The 26,339-nt window shown below is 41.8% G+C and overlaps 1 protein-coding gene across 1 annotated transcript in view; it reads left to right on the top strand.

The window, feature by feature from the left end:
* Positions 1 to 26,339, top strand: part of ca10a (carbonic anhydrase 10 (inactive)a) — a 319,591-nt gene that overhangs the window by 22,290 nt on the left and 270,962 nt on the right. The window contains exon 2 of the mRNA XM_023949200.2: positions 11,548 to 11,622. Coding sequence (XP_023804968.1) covers positions 11,548 to 11,622 — 75 coding nt within the window. The remainder of the gene's footprint in view (positions 1 to 11,547; positions 11,623 to 26,339) is intronic.

Below are 26,339 nucleotides of genomic sequence, written 5' to 3'. Positions count from 1 at the left end.
TATGATGCTGACGTCTGTGGGGGTCAGGCCATCCTTTCTAGTTCTTATTGTCCTTGTTTTTGCAGAGTTCTTATTGACTTAATAAGTTTGAGGTTGATGCCCTGCTGCAGAGTAAATTTGGGGCCAATCATGCGCCTCCATCATTGTATGATGGATAAGTATCTGCCTGTATTTCTCAGCCTCAGAATTGAGAGCATTAATTCTGACCAAATCTCCTTTGGCAGAAATCTCCCCCCAAATGTTCATGGAACCTCCACCATACTTCACTGATGCTCTCATTCTCCCGTTATCAGAATCAGAACATTTTACTTCAAGCAACAAAAAAAGGAAGAAACTTGCAAACATCTTGTTGAACTCATAGTTTGATTGGCCATGACAACCAAATACCTCAAAACAACACACAACACATGGAGGGTTAGAAGAGAAGGTATACGTATAGAAATTCTTCTAACGCTCCGCTGGGGGTTCCGTAAAACAAGCTCGGGTCCTTTACCAGAAGCCTGGGAGCTTGAGGGTCCTGCAGTATCTTAAGTGTTCCTAGCACTGCACTTTTCTGGACTGAGAGGTCTGATTTTTTTTTTCCAGGGAGCTGCAGTCCTCCGGTTTGGGTTGTGTTGGATTGTCTCAGATGCATCTTTGCAGCCTACGTCTTGAGTCTTGTCTGGTGTGATAGATCTGGTTCTCTGATGCTCCTGTGCTACCAAGGGAAATGCCTTTTTCGCTTTCCTGTAGGCCTGCCGTTTCTTGCGATTGGTCATGCTTCTTCTGATCACTTCAGTTCTGGTCCGGTGGGACATCCCGGACAGAGGCTTGTCCTCCCATGATGATCTGTCTCCTCTGCTAATGATTTCTAATGAAAGTGCCACCACTATGATTCCACGCCGCAACCAACTCTAAAACACGTTCAGTGGGACAAAGTCTTTGTTTTGCCCGCACAGATTGACATGGCTGAAAAAAGCTATCAGGATCATTCAAGAGAAGCTGCCGACCAGATATAATCATTGCTGTCTGACTGTCATTACGACTACTTTAAAAAATAATTGTAAAATAAAAAAAAGGTGCTTGAAAGTGATTTCTTTTTTTCTTAGTGTTTTTTTTTTAAATATATTTTGGGGTAAATAGGCCTGGCCTTGATCCTGTTCATAGGCTGGTCTCCTTCATCCATCTATCCATCTTCTAAACCTGCATCCACTGTTGGGCAACACCCTGGAAGGTTTGCCAGTCCATCGTAGGGTAGTCTCCTTTTTTCAAAAATCACAATTTCCTGACAACAGTCAGTTCCTTTAGAAGTGTAGAGAATTACTGAATTGATCTGTTATGATGAAGAGGAGGTCAACATTTTAGCATTGTATCCGCATAAGGCCCAGCTTATTCAATATTGTATCACCTTAATGCAAACAAATTAAGCTTTGGTGCAGTGTTTGTTTCTGCTATATGCATCTCCTGAATAAAATATTCATCATAATCCAGTTCTTTTTGGAATAGCGTTTTCATATTCAGCATGTTTGTACAGAGAGTTCAGTTCTTTCCCAATAAATGTGATGAAGTGTTTTAACATTTTATAGCTACACTGAGTGTTTTTTTCTTCAAACTGGTAATTCAGCATTTTTGCATTAAAGTTCTGTGCTCTTTCAAATCTCACATCACATTAAAATGTCATGGAAACAAGTGGAATCCAAGGAGCATGTAGCCATTTCCCAACACATAAACCTACTTAACATTTTAAACATGCTCTGTATCTGGGAGCCTGGCAAATGGAAAACTGTGAGCCTTTTGCACACATCTCGCCTGTGTTTCCCTCTTTAGATCCCAGGCATTTTCTTTCTGCTGATGTCAGCTCATGTGTTGTAGGCCACCAGCAGACATGGTGAGAAATGGGACAGAGCGTGTTGTTCAGCCTTGCTTTTCTCTTCTCTTTCACCTTTTCTCTGCTTAACCTCTCAGTAAACGTCAGATTTGTCTTTTTTTAGCCATCTCCAGGTGAAAATGATTGCCGTCCACATGGTTTTCAAGGCTGATTGTTCTTCAGCAATGACAGTTTTCTTTTTAGCCCTTTAGTTTTTGCCTCTGGCATTTACTCTACATCACTAAAATCTCCTGTGAGGGGGTTTCCCCTGTTCTTAAAACATGATTTTCATCTTTAGGGAGTTCGTTTTACCATTAGTTTACACTTGATCCTGCTCGTATTTTCCATTTTTAACCAAGAACCAGTTTAAAACAATGCAGCTGATTGTGGGGAAACCAAGCGGCAGGGAAAGGAAGTCAAAAATTAAAATTTTAGAAGGATGGTGTAAAACAAAAATTGCCCTGGAGCCAGAAAAGTCTACATTTAAAAGACAAACTAAGAGAAGTGTAAACTAAAGACAAAGTGATCTCAGACTGAACATTGAGGAGGATCTGGAAGACTAACTAAAAACCAACCAGTCAAGAGGGAATAACAAAACAACAATTAACAGCTGTGGTAATTACAAAGTGAAAGCAGGTGTTAGCAGGAAATGAATTTAAAAATAGACACAAGGGAATCAGCCAAATGAGCCAAGCTGGATCACCTAAATTCAGACATTTTTACAGACAGAAACCGGAATTTGATTCAACCCAACAAAAGTACAGGAATGACCCCAATAAAATTTTGACAAATAATTGCCAACCCCCTCAAAACAAATGGGGAGCTACCAAGGCAGCCAGTAGATCTTTTGCAAACATTTTGAGTTTTAAAATGAAGGTAAAATTCTTCAATTTAGGTATTCAGAACAAATAAAACAGTTTACCCGGAAGTTACCTGTTCTTTCACCTATTTGGAATAATCAACTACAGCCTGAGTTAGCTGTCTGTGGGAGGGGCTGAGACACAAGCTGTGGCATCAGCTGGTTGTTCAAAAGAGTAATTTCAAATTTATACTGTGGTGCATCTCTGTTCCGCGGCGTGGGAAGTCTGTCTTACGACCGTCGATATCAGTGTCCTGTCCAGCAGCCATTTACATTGTCTCCGTTGCGTCTGTGGTCCGTCCCCCCTTCCCCCCTGGTTTCTGGAAGAGTGGTTCACCCTGCCAACCCATTATTGAGTGGTTCATCCAAAATTTTAGTAGGTTCCCAGCAAGCAAGGCCAAGTGGCCCCACATGGTTTTAAGGTGGGCTGAAAATGTGGGTTTGTCCGCAGATTCCATGGTGGTCCCACCTGTGTTTGCCCACATTGGCTTAAGCGGACACTCAGTTGGTTGCCTCGCTACTCTAGCCAGCTGCCCGGTGAACAACTGGGGCGGGGTTTGCTAGCTGTCCGGTGGACAGTACTGAGTTTTCACTTAAACCAATGTGGGCAAACACAGGTGGGACCACCATGGAAACTGTGGACAAACCCATTCGGGGCCCACTTTTCCTGCCCACTTTTAAACCATATGGGGCCCACTTGGCCTTGATGGCTGGGTTGGTCCCATGCCTGCTCCATCTTCACTGAGTCCTTGTAAATTGCATGTTTTGTGTAGTAAATAATTTTAATACTTCTTTCTTCCATGCTGAAAATGGACGGCAGTGTTATCCGTGGTGTTAACCTACATTTTCGTGTGGGCACATCACCCAGAAAATCTAATAAGATTTAAGAAAACGTTATTTTGAAAGTTTTATTTTGCAATCTGGACCTGTTTCCTGTTTTACCGGCTTTTTGCCGCAAACCGGACGCAATGACAGACTAAAACTAGATCTCCTGCATGAAGCTTGAGTTTCTTTGCGGAGGGAAAGTCATCAGGCAGACATGACAGAGGCGATGTCGGCCTAAACATTCCAAATAATTCATGACCGTTTTTTTTTTGTGTCAATGCAGTGGAGGCGGACCGCAGACAGACCAGTGTAAATCAGTATGTATAGCAGTTTGGCAGTGCCATAGTTCTCCAGTGACTTCTTAAAAATGTTTGTACTCGAGTCTGAGTCGTTCTAAACATGGCAGCACAAATTGCTGGGTTTGAATCACTTCAAGGAATCTGCATGTTGGAATTCAGTGACTGTACTGTTTGAAGTATCAATAGGCTAACAATATTTAGCCTTAAATCGGTAACTGTGAAAATAGGACAGTGGTTTCATTAAAACAACTAAACAAAAACCTGATTGTCACAGTTTTGCACAGCAATTTTAGATGCAGGTGCGTGTTTTGCTGTAGGATCTGATTTGTGCGAGTGTTTGTCCAAGTGTTCTGACGTCTATTGTTGGCATTCATTTTTATCAACCGTCTTCATTAAAACAACATGTCTTCTTTAAGGTTTTACTCACTTAGGTGAAACAACTCACTAACATGCGCTTTAAAAGGGCATGTTTTCCAAAAGCCTCCGATTCTTAGCAGAGCTTCTCGATTTAGTAAGTTTTCAGTTCTCGTGTGTTCCCCCAGTAACAACTTTAATCCCCTGTGTCCCTGCAATTCAAAAATATTTGAAAATAAGACAAAAATCCCTTGAAATATTCAGATTTTTATTCATGTCTCAAATTCACCTCAGTTTAGAGTCAGACAGTGCAACAGGGCTGAGAGTTTATGAAACTTAATTGCAAAATTAAAGCTAACATGAGAATGTGATATTTTATGTGTGAAAAATGTCAAGTATGTATAATCAATTAGAATGAGCTCAGATGAAAAGTGCTGCTAATTTGCTTTAAATGTGTGGCTTGCACTGGCTGTGGGTTAGTGCAGCTCAATGAGACGACTCAGAGTTTGCTCACGTCTGCCTCAGAAGACAAAATGAAATTGCTTTTGACTTTTTGAGAGGTTTCTCATGTAAAGTTTTTGGAAAGTTGGTGTGACATAAAAGCACCGTTCTGTGGCTCCTGCAGTGAAATTAGGAACCAGGTCTTAAAATTCTTCAAACAAGCGGTTGTCAGACGACTGTTAGATATTCAGAACGGAGATCTGATTGTCCGTTGGTAAGACAGCAAAACAAATCCTCCAAGAGTTGTTGACAAAAAGACTTGCATGCAAAAACAGTCTTTAAACGAGATGACAAAATATAAAGGGAACTAATGACAGTGACTTGCAGTCGGGGGAGGCCAGTGAGGCTGTGCTTCACCTGCAAAATATTGCTTAGAAAATACATAAATTAAATAAGATGAATATACTTTTTTTAATTAAATATAAAAATCAAATATTTTTTTAGACATATGATTACTTTTTTCTGTGTGGGTTTTCAATGTTTCTTTGGCAAAAAAGGAGTGAATTTAAGAATTTCCTTTTCAATTCCATGAGAAGGCGGCAGGTGAGGCACCGACCGCCCGTGCACGCAGTACGCGTACGTCAAGCCAGAGGGCGCTGGTGATCCCAGATAATGAGACACTGCGACTAAAGAATAATAGAATTAGCAGTATAGCAAGTCAAGTGCAGCCGTCCAGTTATTCTTTAATGGTTTAGCATCATTTTCTAAATGGAGGATTACGTGCCTACACTCAGGAATTTGTGGAGACACGTCTCTGGCAGTGGTCTCCATGGAGACAGAAAGACTTTTAGAACTGAAGAAAGTAAAGGAAGACGTCAACAAACAGGTTATCCACGTGTTTCTTCAGATGGAGCAGCGAACAGACTTCATTTAGAAGTAAAAGTATGTAAACTATGACGATTTTGATGATTATTGTCTATGCTGCAGGCAAAAATCTTGAGGACTAGCGTTGGCTGCTTCGCTGTTGGGTTTCTCCGTTTGTAAATCTGACTGATGATGTCAGCGCCTGTGAACCTCACCAAACGTCACTGATTAATGGATATAGTTCCCCTAAACTAGTAGTTGGAGTATGGAGGACATACTTTAATAAAATTAAGCCTAAATTTTTAATTCTGAGTGTTGATTTCTTCAAATTGCTGTGGAGCAGAATAAAAAATGATGTTTGAAAAAGCTCATGAAGTTAATAAATACACAGGGCGGGGCCACAACTTTCCTGCTCTGCTTCATTCGGATCATCCACCTGCAGACAAACAGATCCATGAACGTCTTTGTTTTCCTGGTCTGAGCTGGAATCTGGATCTAAACTCACCGATCTCCTCCAGCGTCACACCCCTTCCCGCTCTCTGCGCTCGTCCGATGCTAACCTTCTGTCTCTCCCCTGTTTGACCAAGCGTCGAAATTGGGGAGGCAGAGCCTTCTCCATTGCTGCTCCAACCCTATGGAACACTCTGCCCCAACATCTCAGAGACTGCACTGACCTCCCAGTTTTTAAAAAATCACTTAAAAAATCAATAGCTTTTAGTCTTTAATCTGTCTTCTATGTTTTTATTAGTATTTCTATTGTATTAGCTCTTGTTCTTAACTGTTTCTCACGTGTTGTAAAGCGTGTTTGTGTGCCATTTAAAGTGCTATACATATAAAATGTATTATTATTATTATTATTATTAAACTGGACAGTTGGATAGCTGTAATATTGTTCACCGGTAATGTTAGCTAGGACAGGATTGCAGTGCTTTGCACCAACAGTTTCACCCACAACTCAGAGGCGAATTTCTGATGAACTCCTGCTGCTCTGCAGACGCTATGTCTTGGAAAATGACTCAGGTTTTTGGATTTGATCGTCATTAAAAGACTGCTGGGAACATTAAAAAATGGGGGACTTTGCCATTCAAGATTAACAAAAACACTTTTGCTGAGATTGAAAGTTTTTGTCCAAATTTATATGGCATGGAAAGAAATCTAGGCTTAAGATGAGGGTTTTGCAGCTTCCAGTTGATGGGGGTGGTCAGGCATTGCCTAACCTTCAGTACTACTACTGGGCCTGTCATTTACACATCATATCAGGATGGTTACACTCATTTTTGCATCAATCTGAACCGCATGTAGACAGTTGGTGTTATGAGCCTTTCTCACTACTGAGTCTATTATCCCTAGATCCAACTAAACTTCCATTGGGGATAAAGAACAACACTATTCTTGTTGTTACACTTAGAATTTGGAACAGCATCAGGAATCAAATGGGTCGAAAAAACTTTTCCAGTGCAATGCAGCCTCTTATTAAAAATGGAGCCTTCTCGCCGGGCTTAGATTTTGGGATATTTAACAAATGGCATGATAAGGGTTTAAAACTTGTCTGCAATTTTTTCGAAAAAGGTGTTTTTCTGTCTTTTGGACAAATTCAAGATAGATTCAGGATATCACGTCAAGATTTTCTAGGTTTCCTACAGGTGAGACACTTTGTTCGGACCTCCCTTTCTTTCCCAGCTGACCAACCAATCCTACACCCAGTAGAAAGTTTTCTTTTGAAATTTAATGAAAATGCCACCTCCAAGAAGAAATTCCTTTCTCTTTGTTACGCACAGTTAATGGCACTGAACCCTCTAACAAGTGAGAGATCTAAGTATCGTTGGGAGACAGATTTGGGAATTGACCTTGATGTTGAAACTTGGTCAAATGCTTTTGTGTCTGCACGAAAAACATTTACATGCAACAAACTCAGGGAAAACCAATATCGAATTTTACACAGAACTCAATATACACCTGAGGTCTTACATAGGATTCAACCACAGCGCTCACCTCTCTGTATAAAATGTAAAAACGCTGTTGGATCTTACTACCACTATGTTTGGCAGTGTCAGTTCATCTCCAGATTTTGGCAAAATGTTGCTACGGAGCTCAGCTCAATTTTTCATAAATATTTCTCTCTGGACCCTATTTTGTTTCTTTTTGGCCAGTCTGGGAGGCTACTTGTGTTACCTGGACAGATGAGGTTGCTCCAAAAACTTTTACTCCTGGCTAGGAGACGTGCAACCTCCATCAAGTGCAACCTCCATCAGTTACACAGTGGTACAGAGAGACTTTTAAAGTTTTTCCAATGGAACGCCTCTGTGCTCTGTTAAAGGGTAACTCCGACATTTTCAACAAGACGTGGCAGCATTATCTGGATCACCTTCCTCGAGAATTATCTGATATACTTTGTAAAGGAGGCTCACATTTTGTATTTCTAAATATTTAGTAACTGTTTTAAGAAAACATCCCAACGTATATTGTGTGTGCACCTATTACTATTAGATGTCTGCTGTGCTGTGCTGGTTTGTGTTGTGTTCCTTTTTGAAAAGTTAATAAAGTATAAATAAATAAAAAATTTGGGGACTTTACGCTGCGTAAACTTGTTGTTAGTAAGGTTTGTAGAGTTGATCATTGCATATCACTGCATCAATTTTCTGAAACAGAGAGTAACCAGAAGCTTTTGGATGAACTAAGATTGGGAGTACAGAATTGGGATTTTCTCTGCTGTGTTCCTGCAGTGCACATCCAGAATCTGGGAGAAGGGGGGGGGTGTTTCTATTTATGTTAGCAGCTTGTAAGAGGATGGTGTCCACAGGCCGCCGAATCTTGATTACATTATTACTCAGTGAAGCTACAATCCCAAGTCGCTTACAAGCAGCCCCCCACCCCCCACCCCCAGAAAAACCTGTGCACAAACATGCAGCTAGCCCTGAGCACCATTGTCCTCACTGACTGCTCATTATTTCTCTTACTGCTGAGCCTTTATCTCATAAGACATGATGAAAGCATTGTGTGGCTGATAAAACGCTGCACCACCAACTCTGTTGTTTAGTGAGGTTAGGTGGGTGTAAGAGTGAGTGCAGCATCTCCAGCTCATTGTGGTGCAGCTGCTGCACAGTTCAGCCGCTTTGTGGTTCAACTCTGGAGAGGAGAGAGGCACCAGTGGGGCAAAGCAGTGGATATGAGGGGAATACATTAGAATTAAAGGATTTCAGTTTTTTAAATTAAGAACTGCGTTGCTGCAATTTGCAGACAGTTGGAACTTTGGCTCCTTTACATAAACCCTGTGGAGCTGAACTGGCTCACAGAACTCATATAAAATACGACGATGTGAGACAAAACTAAGGCCACGTGTCATTGACCTTCGCTTTTACACGTGATGCAAGCTCAAAGATGACAGATCCTCATCCAACCACTAGATGGAAGCTGCAGAAAAAGCACATTCCTAAGGACTACATGACAAAATGTTAAAACTAAACATTGAAACCGTAAAAATAAATGTATGTCCCATCTGGTATCAGAAACTTTCTGATATGTATTTCTTTTCTGTGTGTATGCGTATTTGTGTGTGTGTTTGTATGTGTGGGGGTGTAGACTCAACAAATTCTCTCTACTTTGTCAAACTTGTTTTTTAAACCGAACAACCCATAACCAATGATCCCGTCACACTTTGAGCTTAGTTTTAACTGCTCAGACTGGGTGGTACCACAGATAAAACCGTCCACTTACCATATTTCTACGGTTAAGAGGAAATAGGAGTTTGGTCTTCATCACACGCACCCGTACAGGGGCCATGGAGAGGACCGGGGGCGTAGCTGCAGTTCACTTTAGAATGGGATGGCCACCTAAAGGGAGGTCATAAAAATGGAACATACCATGGTCATGCGTCTGGTAGGTGTATCATAAAGTATTTGTGATGATAATGGAAGTTGCATGCACTTTTGAAGGACATTGAAACAAAAGTATTTCCTTTCTTAAGGTTCAGTTTTTGTCACCCCTGAACCACACTCTAGTCATAAGTGAGGGGCACATCCTGGCTCCTTACTGACTGCATGCAAATGCTGCACGCACGGGGTGTTCAGGTGATATGTGAGTGTTGCAGGACACCCGCAGGATGCCGACAAAAGCTACTAGTCTAGACAGAGATTTCCTCATTTCTAACAATCAGACTTTGTGAAAGGAGCCTGTACTCATTCAATGAACAGCACTAACTGGTTCCTTGCACGGTGGGCAGGGTTACTTGACTGTAGAAAAACATTTTCACAGAGCGGTCTACAACTCTAAGATTTCATGACCTGCATGCCCCGTACAGGTTTGCCCATTTTTCACCCGTGAGGGCAGTTAAGGCCTGAGGCAGTTAATCTCTGTTAGACAGAGGTTAGACAGACGTGTCGATTGTCTGACTCAGGAATGGGATTTGTAATCTGTGAAAAGGTACATATGATAAAGAGTGATCTCAAAATGATGGATACACTATATTGTTGACCTTTGTTTAGTCCCCCCTCATTTTTCATGGTGTTTCTTGGTGAAATATAAAGCATCATGTGGGTGGGATGTCAAAGGCACTGTGTAGCTGACAGTCTGTGCATTCTGTGTCTTAAACTGGTTTATTTTTTGAACTGCAATGAGATTTGGATTTCTGTAAAAATGGAATCTTTAGAAAGTAAAATGACCCTGGTTTGAAGAAAAAATTTTCATTTTATTTCCTGCAAGAAAAATAATCTTAAGAACATTTTTTTAATAGCAAATGTATATGAATATAATAGCAATAGTTAAATAGTCTTAGTTTGAATAAGAGTGACTGGAATTGTTTTTCTTAAGAATTGAATTCTTGGTAAAAAACGTTTTTTCCTCCATTGGCACATTTTTTTCTTGTTTGAGGAAAATCTACAGGTGGGGTCAGAAGTTCACAAAGATGTTATCAAGAAGAGAAAATGTGTAATAAACTGAACTTTCCAGACAATAAAGAAAGGAGTTTGTTCACTCAAAATACGGAGGAGAGTTTTATAAGAGATGCTACAACTAACAATCCCATTGTAAAGAGATTACTGGAAATATTTCTTTCTGGAAAACAGCTGACGTGAAGTTAAAAATATGAATAGAAATACATTTTAGTTTTTATGAAACAGGTGAAATTAATAGGTAAAGTCTAAAGAATAAATGTAGAGCTAACCAGCATAGATGTGCCTAGCCTGCCTGTGGGGTTGTGAATCTACCACTGCTGCTTGTTTGGTTGGGATGCTGCAGAGTTCCACACCCTACCGATACAAAGCAGCTCTTATTTCAAGTTAATTTGCCATGAAGAAGTGAGAAATGATTTCCTACATTAAAGTAAAAGTTTCTAAAAGTGAAGCTTTCCTTTCTTCCGAGGCTGCTGCTGCCGCCCCCGCCTCCACCCTTTTACTTTTGTGGCTGCAGAGATTGTGAAAATGGCCTCCTCTGGACCGTGTCCAGCCAGACCCCATCTGAAATTGAGCCTGCTCTCTAGTGTTACTGCAGCAAGGCTGCTTGGAGTGGATAGCAGAGGAAGGACGATCCTTTGGTCACCTTAAGTTCCATTAAAGCTAAGCAAGCAGAGCAGACTCTGGACCTGTGATTAAACCCCAATTCTCCAGCTCGCAGAATGAACAGGAAGTGGGGGAAAGAGCAAAGGTGTAAAAAGTAATAACCTGAAGTCTCAGTGGATCATTCCAAGTCAAAACTTCCTCTTTGTACTGTGTACCTCATCAATCTACTGTACTATTCTGAATAATTCAGGGCTTTCAACAGCTCACCTGCTTTTGTGAGACATGATCTGCTAGTTTGTGTGCATAAATGGAAGTGAAATAAAACTTTGAGCTCCTCATTTGTTCTGAAGCCTCCAGCAAAGACTCCAGTCACTGAGGACTCTTGCTGAGAAGGTCTGCAGGGTGTTCCTAATTGGGGTGGATTAAAAAAAGGGGGGGGAAAACGACCTTAAAGTGTGAAAGTTTTGAGACTGATTGAAACCTGCACACCAACGTTTTTGATTTCTTTTCATCAGAGACACGAGCCACTGATGTCCTTGTTTCTTCTCTTTCGCCCCCATTTTACAGCTCAACCAAATCCACCGAAAATTCATGAGGGATGGTGGGCGTACAAGGAGGTGGTGCAGGGGAGCTTTGTTCCAGGTAAGCCTTACAACGGCACGCAGCACTTTGATGTCTGGAGGTTTCCCATGGAATACAGATTTATCTGCATACTCTTTTAAACACACTGCGCACTTGATCTTGAAGTCGGAGCTTATTGCATATTGAATATAACATTGACCCACCTTGCTGCTGGCAATAGTTTTATTTTACATTCTGATAAGGCCTCTTTTTTAAAGTCCTGACAGTTTTTCCCATGGTTGACTGATGGCGGCTCACTGCTTGTCCTCCAGCCGTCTGCATTGGTTTAGTGAGGCTGTTTTTAGTGTTTCTGTTGCAAATGCTGCAGATCTGTTAAATTGCGATCCTGTCATGTCAGGCGTTAAGTTGACACTTGGGGACGTTTAAACTACAGTAGGGCAGCTATTGGCTTTTTCCACCAACCAACATTTGTCATACTCAGCTATGTTTATCTCCATCAATTAAGGGAGTGGGAGGTGTGAAAGGGGTTGTGTGTGTGTCCAAGGGGGGGCTCAATTTTTATGGTGTTGTTGTGTAAAGCACTTTGTGGTATATCTGAATATACCACAATCTCTATATTAGTAAAGTGTGATTTGATTTGAAGATTTTTCCAGATGACCCCCCCCTTCCATTGACGTGTTCTTCCTACCATGACAAAGGTGGATAAAGGTGGAAGGATTTCATGTAATCCATGGACACCAGTGAAGATCACAAATCATTGAAGAAAAAAGGTTCAGAGCACTGTCTAGTGGGTCTAGATGACCCAACTCCCAATGGTAAAGTGCCTTAGATAGAACAAGGGTTAAATCGCTTCAACACCAGTAAAGCAAAACCAGAATGAATCCTGATCTAAGGCATTCTGGATGTTTGTAAGTGTTTGTGTTGTAGTTGTTATCCTGTCAGAGATACATGGCCTGGAGATATTACCAAACTCTAGAGATCCCATCTTCATCCCATGAACCTGCACACAGGCCAAACCATAACTAAGACTCCTCCAGGGACCGTCTTCGGTTCTTGGGAATACCAGGAAAAAAAAAAAACCTTTGTGATGTTTGTTCTAATGTTTGTATTTTACCAGAAGGTTCAATGTCATCCAACAAAAATCTATCAAAGGGAAGATGTTAGGGGTTGAAGAGACGTGAACTTGACAGACCTCAATGATGAAAGAAGTAAAGAAAAAAAAGCCCAAAGTGGCTGAACTGTTAATAATGGAGCAGAAACCTTAATTTGGACATTTCTGAAGATGCACTAAGCAGTAATTAAATCAAAGTTTCAGCTTTAATTGAATAGTAAAATTAGCTTTGTACGTAATGTCATGACTGCAGGTGTAACAGAAGCAGGCTTGGCATTATGGGATGTTTCTCTCTCTTTGCCTTTTGTCTTCTTGTTTTGGGCACCCAAAGCTCAAAGTTAAATGGACATGTACACTGATTTATATCAATTCATGATTTAATTTAATGTAGAAAATGTTGTTTGTGCAAAATAGACTCACACTTTGAGCTCAATGTCACCTGGGCTAAAGAAAAGAACGTAACATTACGGAAAAAAGAGTTGAATGATTTGAAAATCTGTTGTGGCAAAGAAAATTGTTGTAATGATTGACATAAAAATGTAGATCGATAATAAATGAGCAAATTTTCAGAACTTTAAGGGATTTATGAATGATTCTGGTGGATAAGCAACATAAAACTTAGTGTCGATATATAAAACACAGAAAAAAAAGCTTTTTTTCATTTTAAAATTCATATAATTAATTTTTTGCTAAAAAAAATTACTAGAGTCTATGGAGTCTTTGTTTGCTTTTTTTTTATCTGGAGTATGATTTTCTTTAGTATAAAACATCAAAGATCAGACATCATGATTGGTTATCTAAGTCAGCTGCTTCGTTAGCTCAGGACTGGCCTGCAGTGTCAGTAAACTCGTGGAATCGTCTTTGCTTTCAGAGAAGTCTTAGGTCTTGATCAGAGAGTTCAGGAAGTTGCTTTTGTAGATCTTGTATTTTGAGGGCAGGCTGCACGCTGATGCAGTGGTTAGCGCTCTCGCCTTGCAGCGAGGAGGGCCCGGTTCTAATCCCAACTGGACCTTCTTTGTGGTGTCTGCCTGTTCTCCCCGTTTTCCACGGGAATTCCGGCTTCTCCCTCCACCCGGCTGAAGTCTGGTTAGCCTCTGGCAGCGCCGTGACCCCAAAAGACATGCAGCAAGTTAACAACATGGATTGTTGGTGTTTGGTAGCCAGCAAGTGGTGGTGTAGTGGTTAGCACTCACAGGGAAGAAGGCCCTAGTTCAAATCCTGGCTGGACCTTTCTGAATGGACTTAGCATGTTGTGCGTGTGTGGTTTCCTGTAAGTACTTCAGTAATATCAGGTTTTCATCATGTCATGCTTCCCTTTAGCTGAGGAAACTTTTGGACATTTATTCAAATGTTTTGACAAACTGCAGTAAAACATCTTTCTTTCACCCATTCTTCCCTCAGTTTAGCCCCCACTGCAGTGGTACATGTACCTTTGGGTTCCATCAATTATTTTTTTCAAGTGAGATCATGTTTTTTTTGGTTTATTTTTTGACTTGTCCTGTCCAATGGGCAAACAGATGAGAGCTGAAGGCCTCTTTTGTTGGACATACTTTACTTTAACAACAGGGGTTCTGAAATTTCTGAAGTTCTTCTGAAGTGAGATCATGTTTGTTTTAACAAGAAAGATGTGCAAAAATGATCATGTGTGTGTTGTTCTCTCAGTGTGGAGTTTCACTAGTCTTGTATAAAGCTGAGTTTCTCTCCATTATTTGGGTTTGCTGATAGATGATTAAACTTTGGAAGCCTGCAGAACAGCCCCCTAAAGTAATGAGGTCCAATGTTGTCCCACAGGGGGTGCAGAAGGGCTTTACTTTAAGATAAAGCCTGCCTTTATTATAATAATGGAGCAGGTGACACGTTTCCTGTGGTCTGGAGCACAGTCTGTGTAAGTGCTATATTTTCGGAGTCAGATTATACCCGGGTCCAGCTGACCCACAGCTCTGTACAGAGGTGAACATCGGGTCACAGCACTTTCAAAAGTCAGGAGGTTAAATGTAAATCCACCTCAGCTTCATTTATTACAACTGATTATTCCTATTCATCAATTTCTGTGACAATATAAGTTTGTTAAAAATAGAAAGCTTCCATCAGAGCATTTTTACTGTTGTATTCACTATTCTGTCTTTTTCTCCTTGAAATCCACAAACTGTCCCAAAACCAATCTGCAGCTTCACTAATGCTGTATTTAGAACAAGCACCAACAAAGAATTTAAAAGGGAACTGTGTCTGTCCTGAATAGAAACTGCTGAAAGAGTTCAACTGAAGAAACAATTCCTCTGCATGTTGCTGATGATGGATTTCAATCAATCAACCAACCAACCAATCAATCAATCAGCCAATCAACCCATCCATTAATAGATCAATGGATCCATTGATCCATTGACCAATAGATCAATGGATCCATTGATCCATCAATCAGTCAAATTACAGACTATCATCCACACACAGTCACATCCAGACCTAAGGAACCATTTAGTCACCAGCTGACCTAAGATTCATGTTTTTGGACTGTAGGCAGAAAATGGAGTGCTCTGAGACAGAAGAGAAAATCAAACTACACAGAACGGCCTGGATTCAAATCAGAGTGTTCTCGCAATGAAACGAGGATGCTAACCACTACACCATTGTGCACGCTTTCCCCCAATTATTAAATATGAACCTTGCCTTTTTACCAAGGGCTGATGATTTGAGCTGTCCTGTATTTGGTGGAAGCTGAGGTCAGGGATTCAATCTCTGGGGTGCTCAGCACAGATGCAGGTTCATTTTTAGCACAGTGTGGGGCAGTAATGAATGCCTGTCTATCTGCCCCATTGGCAGGACATGCTTGGTGATCTTTGTGGCGTCGTTTTCTCCTTATCAATTCAATTCAATTCAATTTTATTTGTATAGCCCAAAATCACAACAACAGTCGTCTCGATGGGCTTCGAAGTAAAACATGAACTTAAAAGGATCACAAATACAAAGAGTTCAATAGAAAAATACTAAAATGAACTAACAAACTGACTAAGCTATACTGGCATCCCTGCCCTTAGACCCCCCTTCACGGTAAGGAAAAACTCCCAAAAAAAACGGATTCCGGAAAAAACGAAGAAACCTCAGGGGTGCCCACATGAAGGAGGGATCCTCCCCCAGGATGGACAGGCGATTTACCAGAAATCTTAGAGAAGAATTAACTTATCTAAATCTACAACTACATATATAAAAGTCCAGCAGACGAGCTTCATCCAGCCGTGGTTGTGGGGACAGTCAAAGGCGCGAGTCGAGCCAGAGGCAGGATCCACAGCCAGGTGTAGGAGCAGGAGCAAAGGCGAGGTAAACGGTCAGGAACTGGAGCACGGATGAGCCAACTGGAGTCTGGAAGCACTCCCACTCCCCAGGAGGGGAGAGGAAAAGAGGGACAATACATGAATCGCACTGCACCAAACAGAGGCATGGAGAACTAAATGATGAATAATGGTCAAGAATAGAGGAGAGGAAGGGTAGAAGTAAAAAAGGAAAGAGGACAGAACCCCAGAGCACCATAGTTACCCCAGCTTCAACTTCTAGCAGCCTTTTAAAAGAAATAGTTATTATTAAGTTTAATTTAAACAAACTAACATTAAGTTAAATAATCTCTGAATACTAACTAGTCTGACAATAATCCTGTCCACAGAGGAATGTTTTCAGTCTAGCTTTGAATGTAGAAACTGAATCGGCCTCTCTTACATGAGCTGGGAGTTTATTCCATAAGACAGGGGCTTGGTGGCTAAACGCTCTACCTCCAACCGTACTTTTACTAATTCTAGGAACCACAAGCAGTCCTGCATTTTGCGAGCGAAGTGTTCTGATTGGTTGGTAAGGGACTATGAGGTCCTTAATATAGGACGGGGCCATTCCATGTAAGGCCTTATAGGTTAACAGGAGGATCTTGAACTTAATTCTAGAATCAACTGGGAGCCAATGGAGTGAAACTAACACAGGAGTGATGTGATCTTTTCTGCTGGTTCCAGCTAACAATCTAGCAGCTGCGTTCTGAACAAGCTGGAGACTTCTTAAGGAACTCTTAGGACACGCTGCTAACAAGGAGTTACAGTAATCCAGCCTCGACGTAACAAATGCATGGATGAGTTTTTCAGCATCACTCTTAGAAAGTATATTTCTGATCTTAGCAATATTCCGCAGGTGAAAAAAGGCAGTTCTACATGCCTGAGATATGTGAGCCTTAAATGATAAATCCTGATCAAGTAAAACCCCAAGGTTTCTAACTGTGGAATTGGGGGCTATACTTATACCATCCAGCTATATGACTATATGACAGGTTAGACACAAAGGAAGGAGAGAAGGACTTGTACAGGCTAGCCAGACAGAGAGACAGAGATGGGAAGGACGTGCAACAGATAAGGGTGATTAAGGACAGAGATGGAAAGGTGCTAACAACCCAGGAGAGTGTACAGAAAAGATGGAAGGAGTATTTTGAGGAGCTGATGAACGTGGAAAATGACAGGGAAAGAAGGGAGGAAGATGTGGTTGTTGTGGAGCAGGAAGTAGCAGAGATTGGAAAGGATGAGGTTAGGAAGGCTCTGAAAAGGATGAAGAGCGGAAAGGCCGTTGGTCCTGATGACGTTCCTGTGGAGGTATGGAAGTGCTTAGGAGAGGCAGCAGTGGAATTTCTAACAAGGTTGTTCAATAGGATTTTAGAGAGTGAGAAGATGCCTGAGGAATGGAGGAGAAGCGTTCTGGTTCCGATCTTTAAGAACAAGGGTGACACGCAGAACTGCAGCAACTATAGAGGAATAAAGTTGATGAGCCACACAATGAAGCTGTGGGAAAGAGTAGTGGAAGCCAGGCTTAGGAAGAAGGTGGAGATTTGTGAGCAGCAGTATGGTTTCATGCCCCGTAAGAGCACCACTGATGCCATTTTTGCTTTGAGAATGTTGATGGAAAAGTACAGAGAAGGTCAGAAGGAGCTGCATTGTGTGTTCGTAGATTTAGAGAAGGCGTATGACAGGGTGCCGAGGGAGGAGCTGTGGTACTGTATGAGGTCGTCTGGAGTGGCAGAGAAGTATGTCAGAGTAGTTCAGGACATGTATGAGAGAAGTATGACGGTGGTGAGATGTGCTGTAGGTCAGACAGAGGAGTTCAAGGTGGAGGTGGGACTACACCAAGGATCAGCTTTGAGTCCTTTTTTGTTTGCTATGCTGATGGACAGGCTGACAGACGAGGTAAGACAGGAATCTCCCTGGACAATGATGTTTGCGGATGACATTGTAATTTGCAGTGAGAGTAGAGAGCAGGTGGAGGAACAGCTAGAGAGGTGGAGGTTTGCTCTGGAAAGAAGAGGCATGAAGGTCAGTCGTAGTAAGACAGAATACATGTGTCTGAACGAGAGGGATCAAGGTAGAAGCGTTAGGTTACAGGGGGCTGAGGTGAAGAAGGTGCAGGAGTTTAAGTACTTGGGGTCAACAGTTCAGTGTGATGGGGAGTGTGGAAAAGAGGTGAAGAGGCGAGTGCAGGCAGGTTGGAGCGGTTGGAGGAAAGTGTCAGGAGTGTTGTGTGACAGAAGAGTGCCAGCAAGACTCAAAGGAAAGGTGTACAAGACAGTGGTGAGACCAGCTCTGCTCTATGGGTTAGAGACGGTAGCAGTGAGACAGAGACAAGAGGCTGAGATGGAGGTAGCGGAGATGAAGATGTTGAGGTTCTCCTTAGGAGTGACCAGGTTAGACAGGATAAGGAACGAGTACATCAGAGGGACGGCTCATGTTGCCTGTGTCAGCGACAAAGTCAGAGAAGCCAGACTGAGATGGTTTGGACATGTTCAGAGGAGGGACAGTGGATATATTGGTAGAAGGATGTTGGAGATGGAGCTGCCTGGCAGGAGGGCAAGAGGACGGCCAAAGAGGAGATATATGGATGTCTTAACAGAGGACATGAAGTTGGCTAATGTTAGGGTAGAAGATGCCCATGATAGAGTGAGGTGGAAAAGGATGATTCGCTGTGGCGACCCCTGATGGGAAAAGCCGAAAGAGAAAGAAGAAGACTTATACCATCCAGGGAGACTATCTGAGCAGACAGAGCATCTCTGAGGTTTTTAGGACCAAGTATAATGACCTCAGTTTTTTCTGGGTTCAAGAGGAGGTAATTAATTGTCATCCAGGTCTTGATGTCACTGATGCAGGCGTTCAGTTTCTCTATCTGGTCATTCTGGTCAGGCTTCATGGATAAATACAACTGCGTATCGTCGGCATAACAATGAAAATTAATGCTGTGTTTCCTGATTATGTTTCCTAGGGGTAACATATAAAGCGTAAACAGGATCGGTCCCAAGACTGAGCCCTGTGGGACTCCATAGTTGACTCGAGTGCACTGAGAGGAATGGCCATTTACATTAACGAACTGATACCTATCAGACAGATAGGATTTAAACCACTGGAGAGCAGATCCTCTGATCCCTATGTCCTGCTCTAATCTATGGAGTAATATACCGTGGTCGATAGTGTCAAAGGCAGCACTGAGGTCCAACAGGACCAGAATAGAAAGTAGTCCCTTTTCTGAGGCCAATAACAAGTCATTAGAGACTCTAACTAGTGCAGTTTCCGTACTGTGGTGAGGTCTAAACCCCGACTGAAAGTCTTCAAAGTGGCTGTTGTCCTGTAGGTGGCAGTAAAGCTGCTTAACTACAACTCTTTCTAGGATTTTAGAAATAAAGGGCAGGTTTGATATCGGTCTATAGTTGGCCAAGATGCTAGGATCCAAACTGGGCTTTTTCAGAAGAGGTTTAACAACTGCATATTTAAAAGACTGTGGCACGTAACCCGTTTCCAGAGAGGCATTTATCATTGTTAATATGGGATCATTAATTAGGGGAAAAGTTTCTTTAAAAAGTCTAGTGGGAATTGGGTCTAACAGACAATTATCAATTCATCAGTTGTTGTCCATGCCTCGTTCACGTTCCTCCTCGGCACACATCAGCTGGATTGCTTCAAAGCTCTTCTCCTTCCTCCTGTGGCCTGACAGAGAATCTCCAGCCGGAGTTACCTTGTTCTGCAGACGCGGTGATTTCACAGCTGGGATGTGAAAGACGGAGGCTTTTCACTGCAAATGAAGGCGAATTTAATGGCACAGAGAAAAGGAAGCTGTTCAAGGAAAATACTCCCATTGAATTTAATCTGCTTGAGCAGTAAGCAGTGATGACAGATCCTAGTGGTTCCTGGGATTTGGGGTTTTATATGCACGTTGGGTCACATTAAAGAAATCATATACACCTTCAAAAGTGCAATGGAGTAGAATAGGTTTTATCCACCTACTGCTCCTCTTCCCAGCACAGATCAGTTACTCCATGGAGAATCAGTGCAATGGTGCAAGAATTCTCTCAGCAATCTAGCTTTTGAATGTTTCCTCAAGAGTTACTGAAGTTTTTAACCACAGTTGTTTTTGTTAGCGTTTGATTGGCAGCCAAAATAATAACGTTGAAATTGAAATGGAAATTGTTTTTCTCCCTCTCTGGAAAGTGCAATAATGGGAGTGTAAAGCAGCACTCAGCTGTGCTCCAGTGGTGCGATCAGAGATGTGAGCCGTCTCCACTTCACCTGTTAACAGCTCATTTAGTTTTACTGCAATGTTTCTGCGCAGAGGTCAGAGACTGTGGCTGGCACACCGAAACCCCTTGCACCCAAGGATGAGCAAACCAGAGGAAATCACATTCTCAGGCTAATATCACTGTAACTGACCTTTGCTTGTCCTTTTGGAGTGCTCTCAATTAGCTTTAAATTTGGGAAAGGTCGGGCAGCTTGAACTGCTGCACTCACCCCAAGCTCCTCAGATGTGGTTTTGTGCTTCACTGCTGAAGTCGGATTAAAAGCTCTGAAATCCGTCATGCTCTCACTTCCTGTTAAAAAAAAACATCTTTTATTGATGTTATAATTTATTTCATCTCTAAACTGTCCTTTTCAGTAATCTAATTTCACCCTTTGGGCCTTTAAACTATCTGTTTTTATTTAGACTCAGGCTTCTTGGACACTTTGCAATCATTTTTATAAATCTTTTTCAAATCGTAGCACTGCATTTATTCAGAAGTTGTGTAGAATTTAATGGTAATTTAGTACAAATCCTTAAAAAAATTAAGGTTATGAAGTTGGTCTTTAGTGTAGCTGCACTGTATTAAAAAATCAGCAAGGTAGGATCTCGTTTTCCATTTTTAATATGGAAAAGATTCCACTTCCAATAATGACTGAACATAATACAAAGAGCTTTTGTGAACTTTCCTCGGTTCCTGTATGAACCTAAACATCTGTTGTCCACTGGCACACCCCGTGTCAGGTATGTAAATGAATGTATTAAACTCACTAGAGCACATCTGGAGTTGGTGTTTTAAAATCATGTTTCAATGAATGGTTTGAAATTCATGTTTACATTTTTGTTGTAATATTCTTGACTGGAGAAAGGTAGTTTGCCCTTTGGGTGGGTGGAGTGCTCCTGGCCCAGGTGGAGGAGTTTAAATATCTCTGAGAGAGCTGAGCCAGAAGGCAAAGCTCTTAATTTACTGGTTGATCTCCGTTCCAATACTCTCCTATGGTCATGAGCTCTGGGTCATGACCAAAAGAACAAGGCCCTGAAGACAAGCGGCTGAAATGAGCTTCCTCCATTGGGGGGCTGGACGCTCCCTTGGAGATGGGGAGATGACCCAGAGAGGGGTTGACCCGTACAGGCGCTGTGGGTCTTTGGGTTGTCCTGACTCGTAGAGGTTCATAGAGAGAAGATGTACAGAATAAATGACACTGAGTGTCAGACAGGTGCTTAATAATCCGACATCAAACCGTTCCCACCGCCACAGCTTTTGGACCAACCATCACATGATGGTTCCATCTCTGCAGCACATTTCATTTGGGATTCTTTTTTTTTCTCTCAAGCTATGTTGTTCATTTTTTTAGATGGAAACGTTTACTTGACGGGCCAGCTAGACGAACATTGTTTTCCTTTTTGTTCTCTCATGAGCTTTCATGTTGAACATGCAAATCCCGACTGGTAGAGTTTGGGTAAGCAGACTTTTTGATGGATTTTCTTAGCATCTGTCTTCTTGACCTTGGAATGGACTTCTTAAAGCAGTTCCAAGTAAATGTAAAACATTCAAAGTTCATTTTAGCTTGACATTATCTTTCATGCTAACCTTGTATCAGTTGACAGACCATGCACTTCCTGAAATCATCCTTGTATTCTTGGCAAACATTATAAAAAATGCAATGCAGGCCAGGCTTTCTCCTAATGGGGCTTCCACGTTTGTTTTACTTCTGCCCCCTACCCTTTTATTTTGAAAACACATTTGAAACATGCACTTGTTCTAACCCTGAACCAGAGGCGTAATAGCCACCAGAGTGCCTCTGTCTTGAAGCACAGCTGGGCGTTGTGAGCAAGTGACTGCTGAACAGAGCAGAATCATTTGGAAGACAAATGAGATGATTTTAGCTTCAGATTGCACCCGGTGTCATTCTCATGCATCTGCCTCGAGGATGCTCATCTCATATGGTTTCCTTTGGTGCTTCTACTGTCAGTCTCTTGCCCTAATAAGAACATTATGCTGATTGTCCCTGTTTGCAGAAATCAGTCAAGTCTTGATGTTATGAACCTGAAGACTTATGAACCCCCTATATAGTTAGCACTATAGCTCCAGTTTATGACATATTGTTTTACATAATGTGTGGTGGGCCTTCTAGGAAAGAAAAATTGGCATATTTACTGACAGAGGGCCTCTGGGTGCAACTGACTTTCTTGAAGAAATGACGCTGTCACATTTCTTTGGTATGGCTGCTGCAGAATCACTGTGGAAGGAGGAAAGGTTGATATTTAGATGAAAGCACCTTTGGTGGATGTGATGCTTGAAGTGATTTTAGTTCAGCCCTTACTGTCTATCTTTCTGGGTGGGAGTCTGTTTCATAATAAAAAGTCTGTGTTAAAACAGAAATCACTTAACACAAACATGGTAGATTTCAAAGAAATGTAGTTTTTTTTCTTTACTTTTTGATGTACTCTGACTTCTTTAAAACTTTGATCTGAGCAGATTTTTTTTCAAACTTTCTGTTGTGCATTGAATGAAATTGTGTTTAAAAAAAAGTGACATATAAGTTTATCACTGTATTTGTGTGACAGTTTAAGAGATCATCCCAAAAGCCAAGTTCCATGACCAGGGTTGGGACCCCAGACACTCCCACCTTCAACTGCCACCCAAACCGCATTGCTTTGGCCCCTTTTGCGCTCTTCTGCAATGGTGGGCCCATGGGAGAGTGATCCCATGTTGTTTCTTCGGGCTGGATCCAACCAGGGGCCTATAGGAAGAGCCACTAGCTACTCGCCTGGTAGCCCAGACCCCAGGCCTGGCTCTAGATTGGGGCCTCTGTGATGCCAATCCAGGCGACATGACAGAATCTTGTAGATTACTCATGAAGGGGACTCTGAACATGCTTTTTTTCTGGCTCGTCACCCAGGACCAGTGTGTCATGGGAAACCCTGCCAGGGGCAAAAGCCCCGGACAGCTTAGCTCCTGGAATCACTTGAGCTCTAAAACCCCTCCACCATGTTCGGTGGCGGTTCACGGAGGGAAGCCAGTTGAAGTGGCCAGGCCTCTTGGACCCCTCCCTGGGGCAGGGTTCTGGGCATGTCCCTGTGGGCAGAGGCTTCAGGGAAGACTACTGCCTCTGTGACACTGTTCTGTATGAGCGAAAGAAGATAAATGAATGAATAGTTTAAGATATTTATTATATCTGTTACTGTTACAAGATCATTGTGACACACAAGTATAAAAAACACAGGGGCCAGACTTTGTAGGACTTCAATGACAAATTTAATGACAAAGATTACAAAAAAAGGTGAAGAAGAGTCTCAGCTCACAGCAAAAAGGCTGTGGTTCAAATCCTGGCTGAGATGGGCTAAGTGTGGAGTTGTGTGTTCTCCTTGTGCCTGTGTGGGTTTTCTCTGAATGCTCTGCTTCCTTCCACAATGCAAAAACATCCTGTATAGACTGATTGTTGATTTCAAATGGTCCCTTTGAGTGTATGAATGTGTGGCATTGCGACAGACAAACGACCTGTTCAGGGTGTAACATCCCCCCAACAGAAGTCGGGATCAGCTCCAGGAACCCTGTGACCCCAAGAGGGATTCGAAAAGTGCAAGGACGGATGGACGGACGGACTTCACAAGAACAGGAAACTAAATTGAATTGAGCTTGGAACAAAGAGCAAAGCATAACAGATATTTATGGACGGGGTCCATCCACAGGGGTGGGGCAGGGTCTATTCACAGGGGAGGGGGCAGGGTCTATCCCCAGGTGAGAGGGTGCGGTCTTTTCACAGGTGAAAGGGCGGGGTCCATCCATAGGGGAGGGGGCAGGGTCTATCCCCAGGTGAGAGGGTGCGGTCTATTCACAGGTGAAAGGGCGGGGTCTATCCACAAGGGTTGGGGCATGGTCCATCTTTTTAACAAATAAGAAAATGAGTGAAAAAATGTCCTGAAATTGCATCAGAAAATTGCAATGAAATGCATACAGAAAATAACAGTTTTCAAAGACACATGTCCAGAAAAAAGAACCTATTCTAAGTAAGGCAGTATGTGTTCTACAGAAACAGGTACTTTTGGACAAAAATGTATTTTAGAATGATTTAAAAGGGAAATTTAGAAAACCTGCTCTTTTTTTCCCACTTCAGTGATGTTTGAAAGGGGATTCAAGAGAGATGGCTTTCCTCCCTAAATAAGAACATTGCTGGATTTAAGACTAATTTCACAGAGAACATCAGCGTCATTCGTCAAACAAATTCTCTACAAACTCATTTTTCTGCTCCTCTTTCATTCTTATAAGGATGCTTTAACAAATCTGAATGCCCTTTTAAGGGTCAAAGTTAGCTGCTTCCTGGTCACAAATTTAATTGAATTTTTGAAAATATTTAAAGGATATGACCCACTTATGTCAATGGTGAGACCACACAACCTCCACTTTTCTACCCAGCATCACCTTTACTCTCCAGCCTGATTTACTTCATGCCCCTGCGTCCCTCTGTGACACCATGACCCTGTGACTACCGTAAAATTGGAAAGGGGTATTATGGGTTGGATTTGAGTTTGGAGCTCCCGGCTCTCTTGTTACCATTTTACCCAAGGATAGAAAAGGAGGCAGAAATAGGTGGCATGGTGGAGAGCAGGAATAGTTATTGTGAGGGCAACTATAGGGCAGACAGCCATGAGAGAGCGCAGAAATGATGACACGAGTATGCTTTTACAGAGTTAATGGTGGAACGGCAAAATCTCTCTGGATTTCAGACACTCAAGGACAACCATTTGTCCAAATAGCAGAGAAAAGAACAAAGGGGGTTAATGACTATAAATCAGCAATTTATATTGAGAGAATTTCTTGTTGATTTGGGATTCAAATGTTTAACAGCCTATCAGGCTACATTTGTGAAAATCATTATTATGAGGGTTGCTGCTAATTCTATTAGTCATTGTTGTAACTTGAAATAATTACAGTAATTTGTGGCAAATTAAATCAGTGGAATATTTAAAACGGATTTAAAAGCAATTTTGTGATAATTCACAACATTAGAGCCACAGCTGTGTGCCAGACACCGAACATTTACAGACTCAACAAGATTTCTCTTTTAACCCCTAAATTAAAAAAAACAGCTTTTATTCTGTTTGCCTTTTTTGGCCCCACATGAGCAGGAAACGGGGGGAAGAAGGCATCACAGTTTGGTACATGCTGCTTTCCAGGATTCAGAACATTTGTATGAAGTTGGTGCCTGAATTTTCTTTCTTTTTTTGTTTTTACATGATAAACATCCCACATTACAAAGGTCTGCTGCTTGTGACAACTGTTGGTAACATTTCTTATTGCTAAGCTTCCAGCTAAGAACCTCCTGCAGTTTCTTAGTTCTTGTCTGGAAGCCTTAATTCCAGCTCACAGCTTTGTCTTTCCATGTTCAACTGCAATAGCTATAACAACAGACTTTCTTTTTACAGTTAAACACTATAATCTGGTTAGTATTGGTCCAAAAAGTCCCTTTGAAATCTGATATTTATGGAATCCTGAGAAAAAAATGAATGTGTGGGTGTGAAGAATCAAATAACTAGAGGTGAAGTAGGATGGAGTATGAAAGCTGTTCCAGTGACACTATAATGCTATTCAAAAAAAGTGATCCAATCAGTTTCACAGGGAGGAGAATATGTTTGGTCTGTGGTTCCTATTCACTATCTATTCTTTCAGTGCTTTGAGTATTTTGGGGCCTGCACACTTCCCTGACATTTAAGTAGGGGATACGTGTGGATGTTCCTTTTTGAAAGAGGTGTTGGAAAGATTGCTCTGCATTAAACTTGATAACTTGTCATTCAACAGACAACAGACGAATACGGTTCAAGGCGAGGAACGTTTTAAGTGGACTAAAGTGAAACAATGTTCTGTCTTTAAGTTTGAGAAATGTCCTTGAAAAATCCAGCTGGTAACCAAGATGAGAAGTGGTGTAATGCTCCTAAATGGCAAGAACCTTCATTGATAAATGTTCCACATCCTCACAAAGGAAATAGCGGTATGGTCATTGGTGCCAGAGGAGCTGGTGGTCTATTACTGAAAGAGCAGATCTTTTGTGAACATCCCCATGGTCATCATAGAAAACAGCTATTACCACAAAGTAGTTCTTCTGGGAGCAAGGTG

The sequence above is a fragment of the Oryzias latipes genome, chromosome 19 (assembly GCF_053564925.1).
Source record: "Oryzias latipes strain Hd-rR chromosome 19, Olatipes_Hd-rR_3.1".
In the NCBI taxonomy this organism is placed as follows: domain Eukaryota; kingdom Metazoa; phylum Chordata; class Actinopteri; order Beloniformes; family Adrianichthyidae; genus Oryzias; species Oryzias latipes.
The sequence above is the reverse complement of the archived record's forward strand: the minus strand, read 5'-3'. Positions and strand labels throughout refer to the sequence as shown.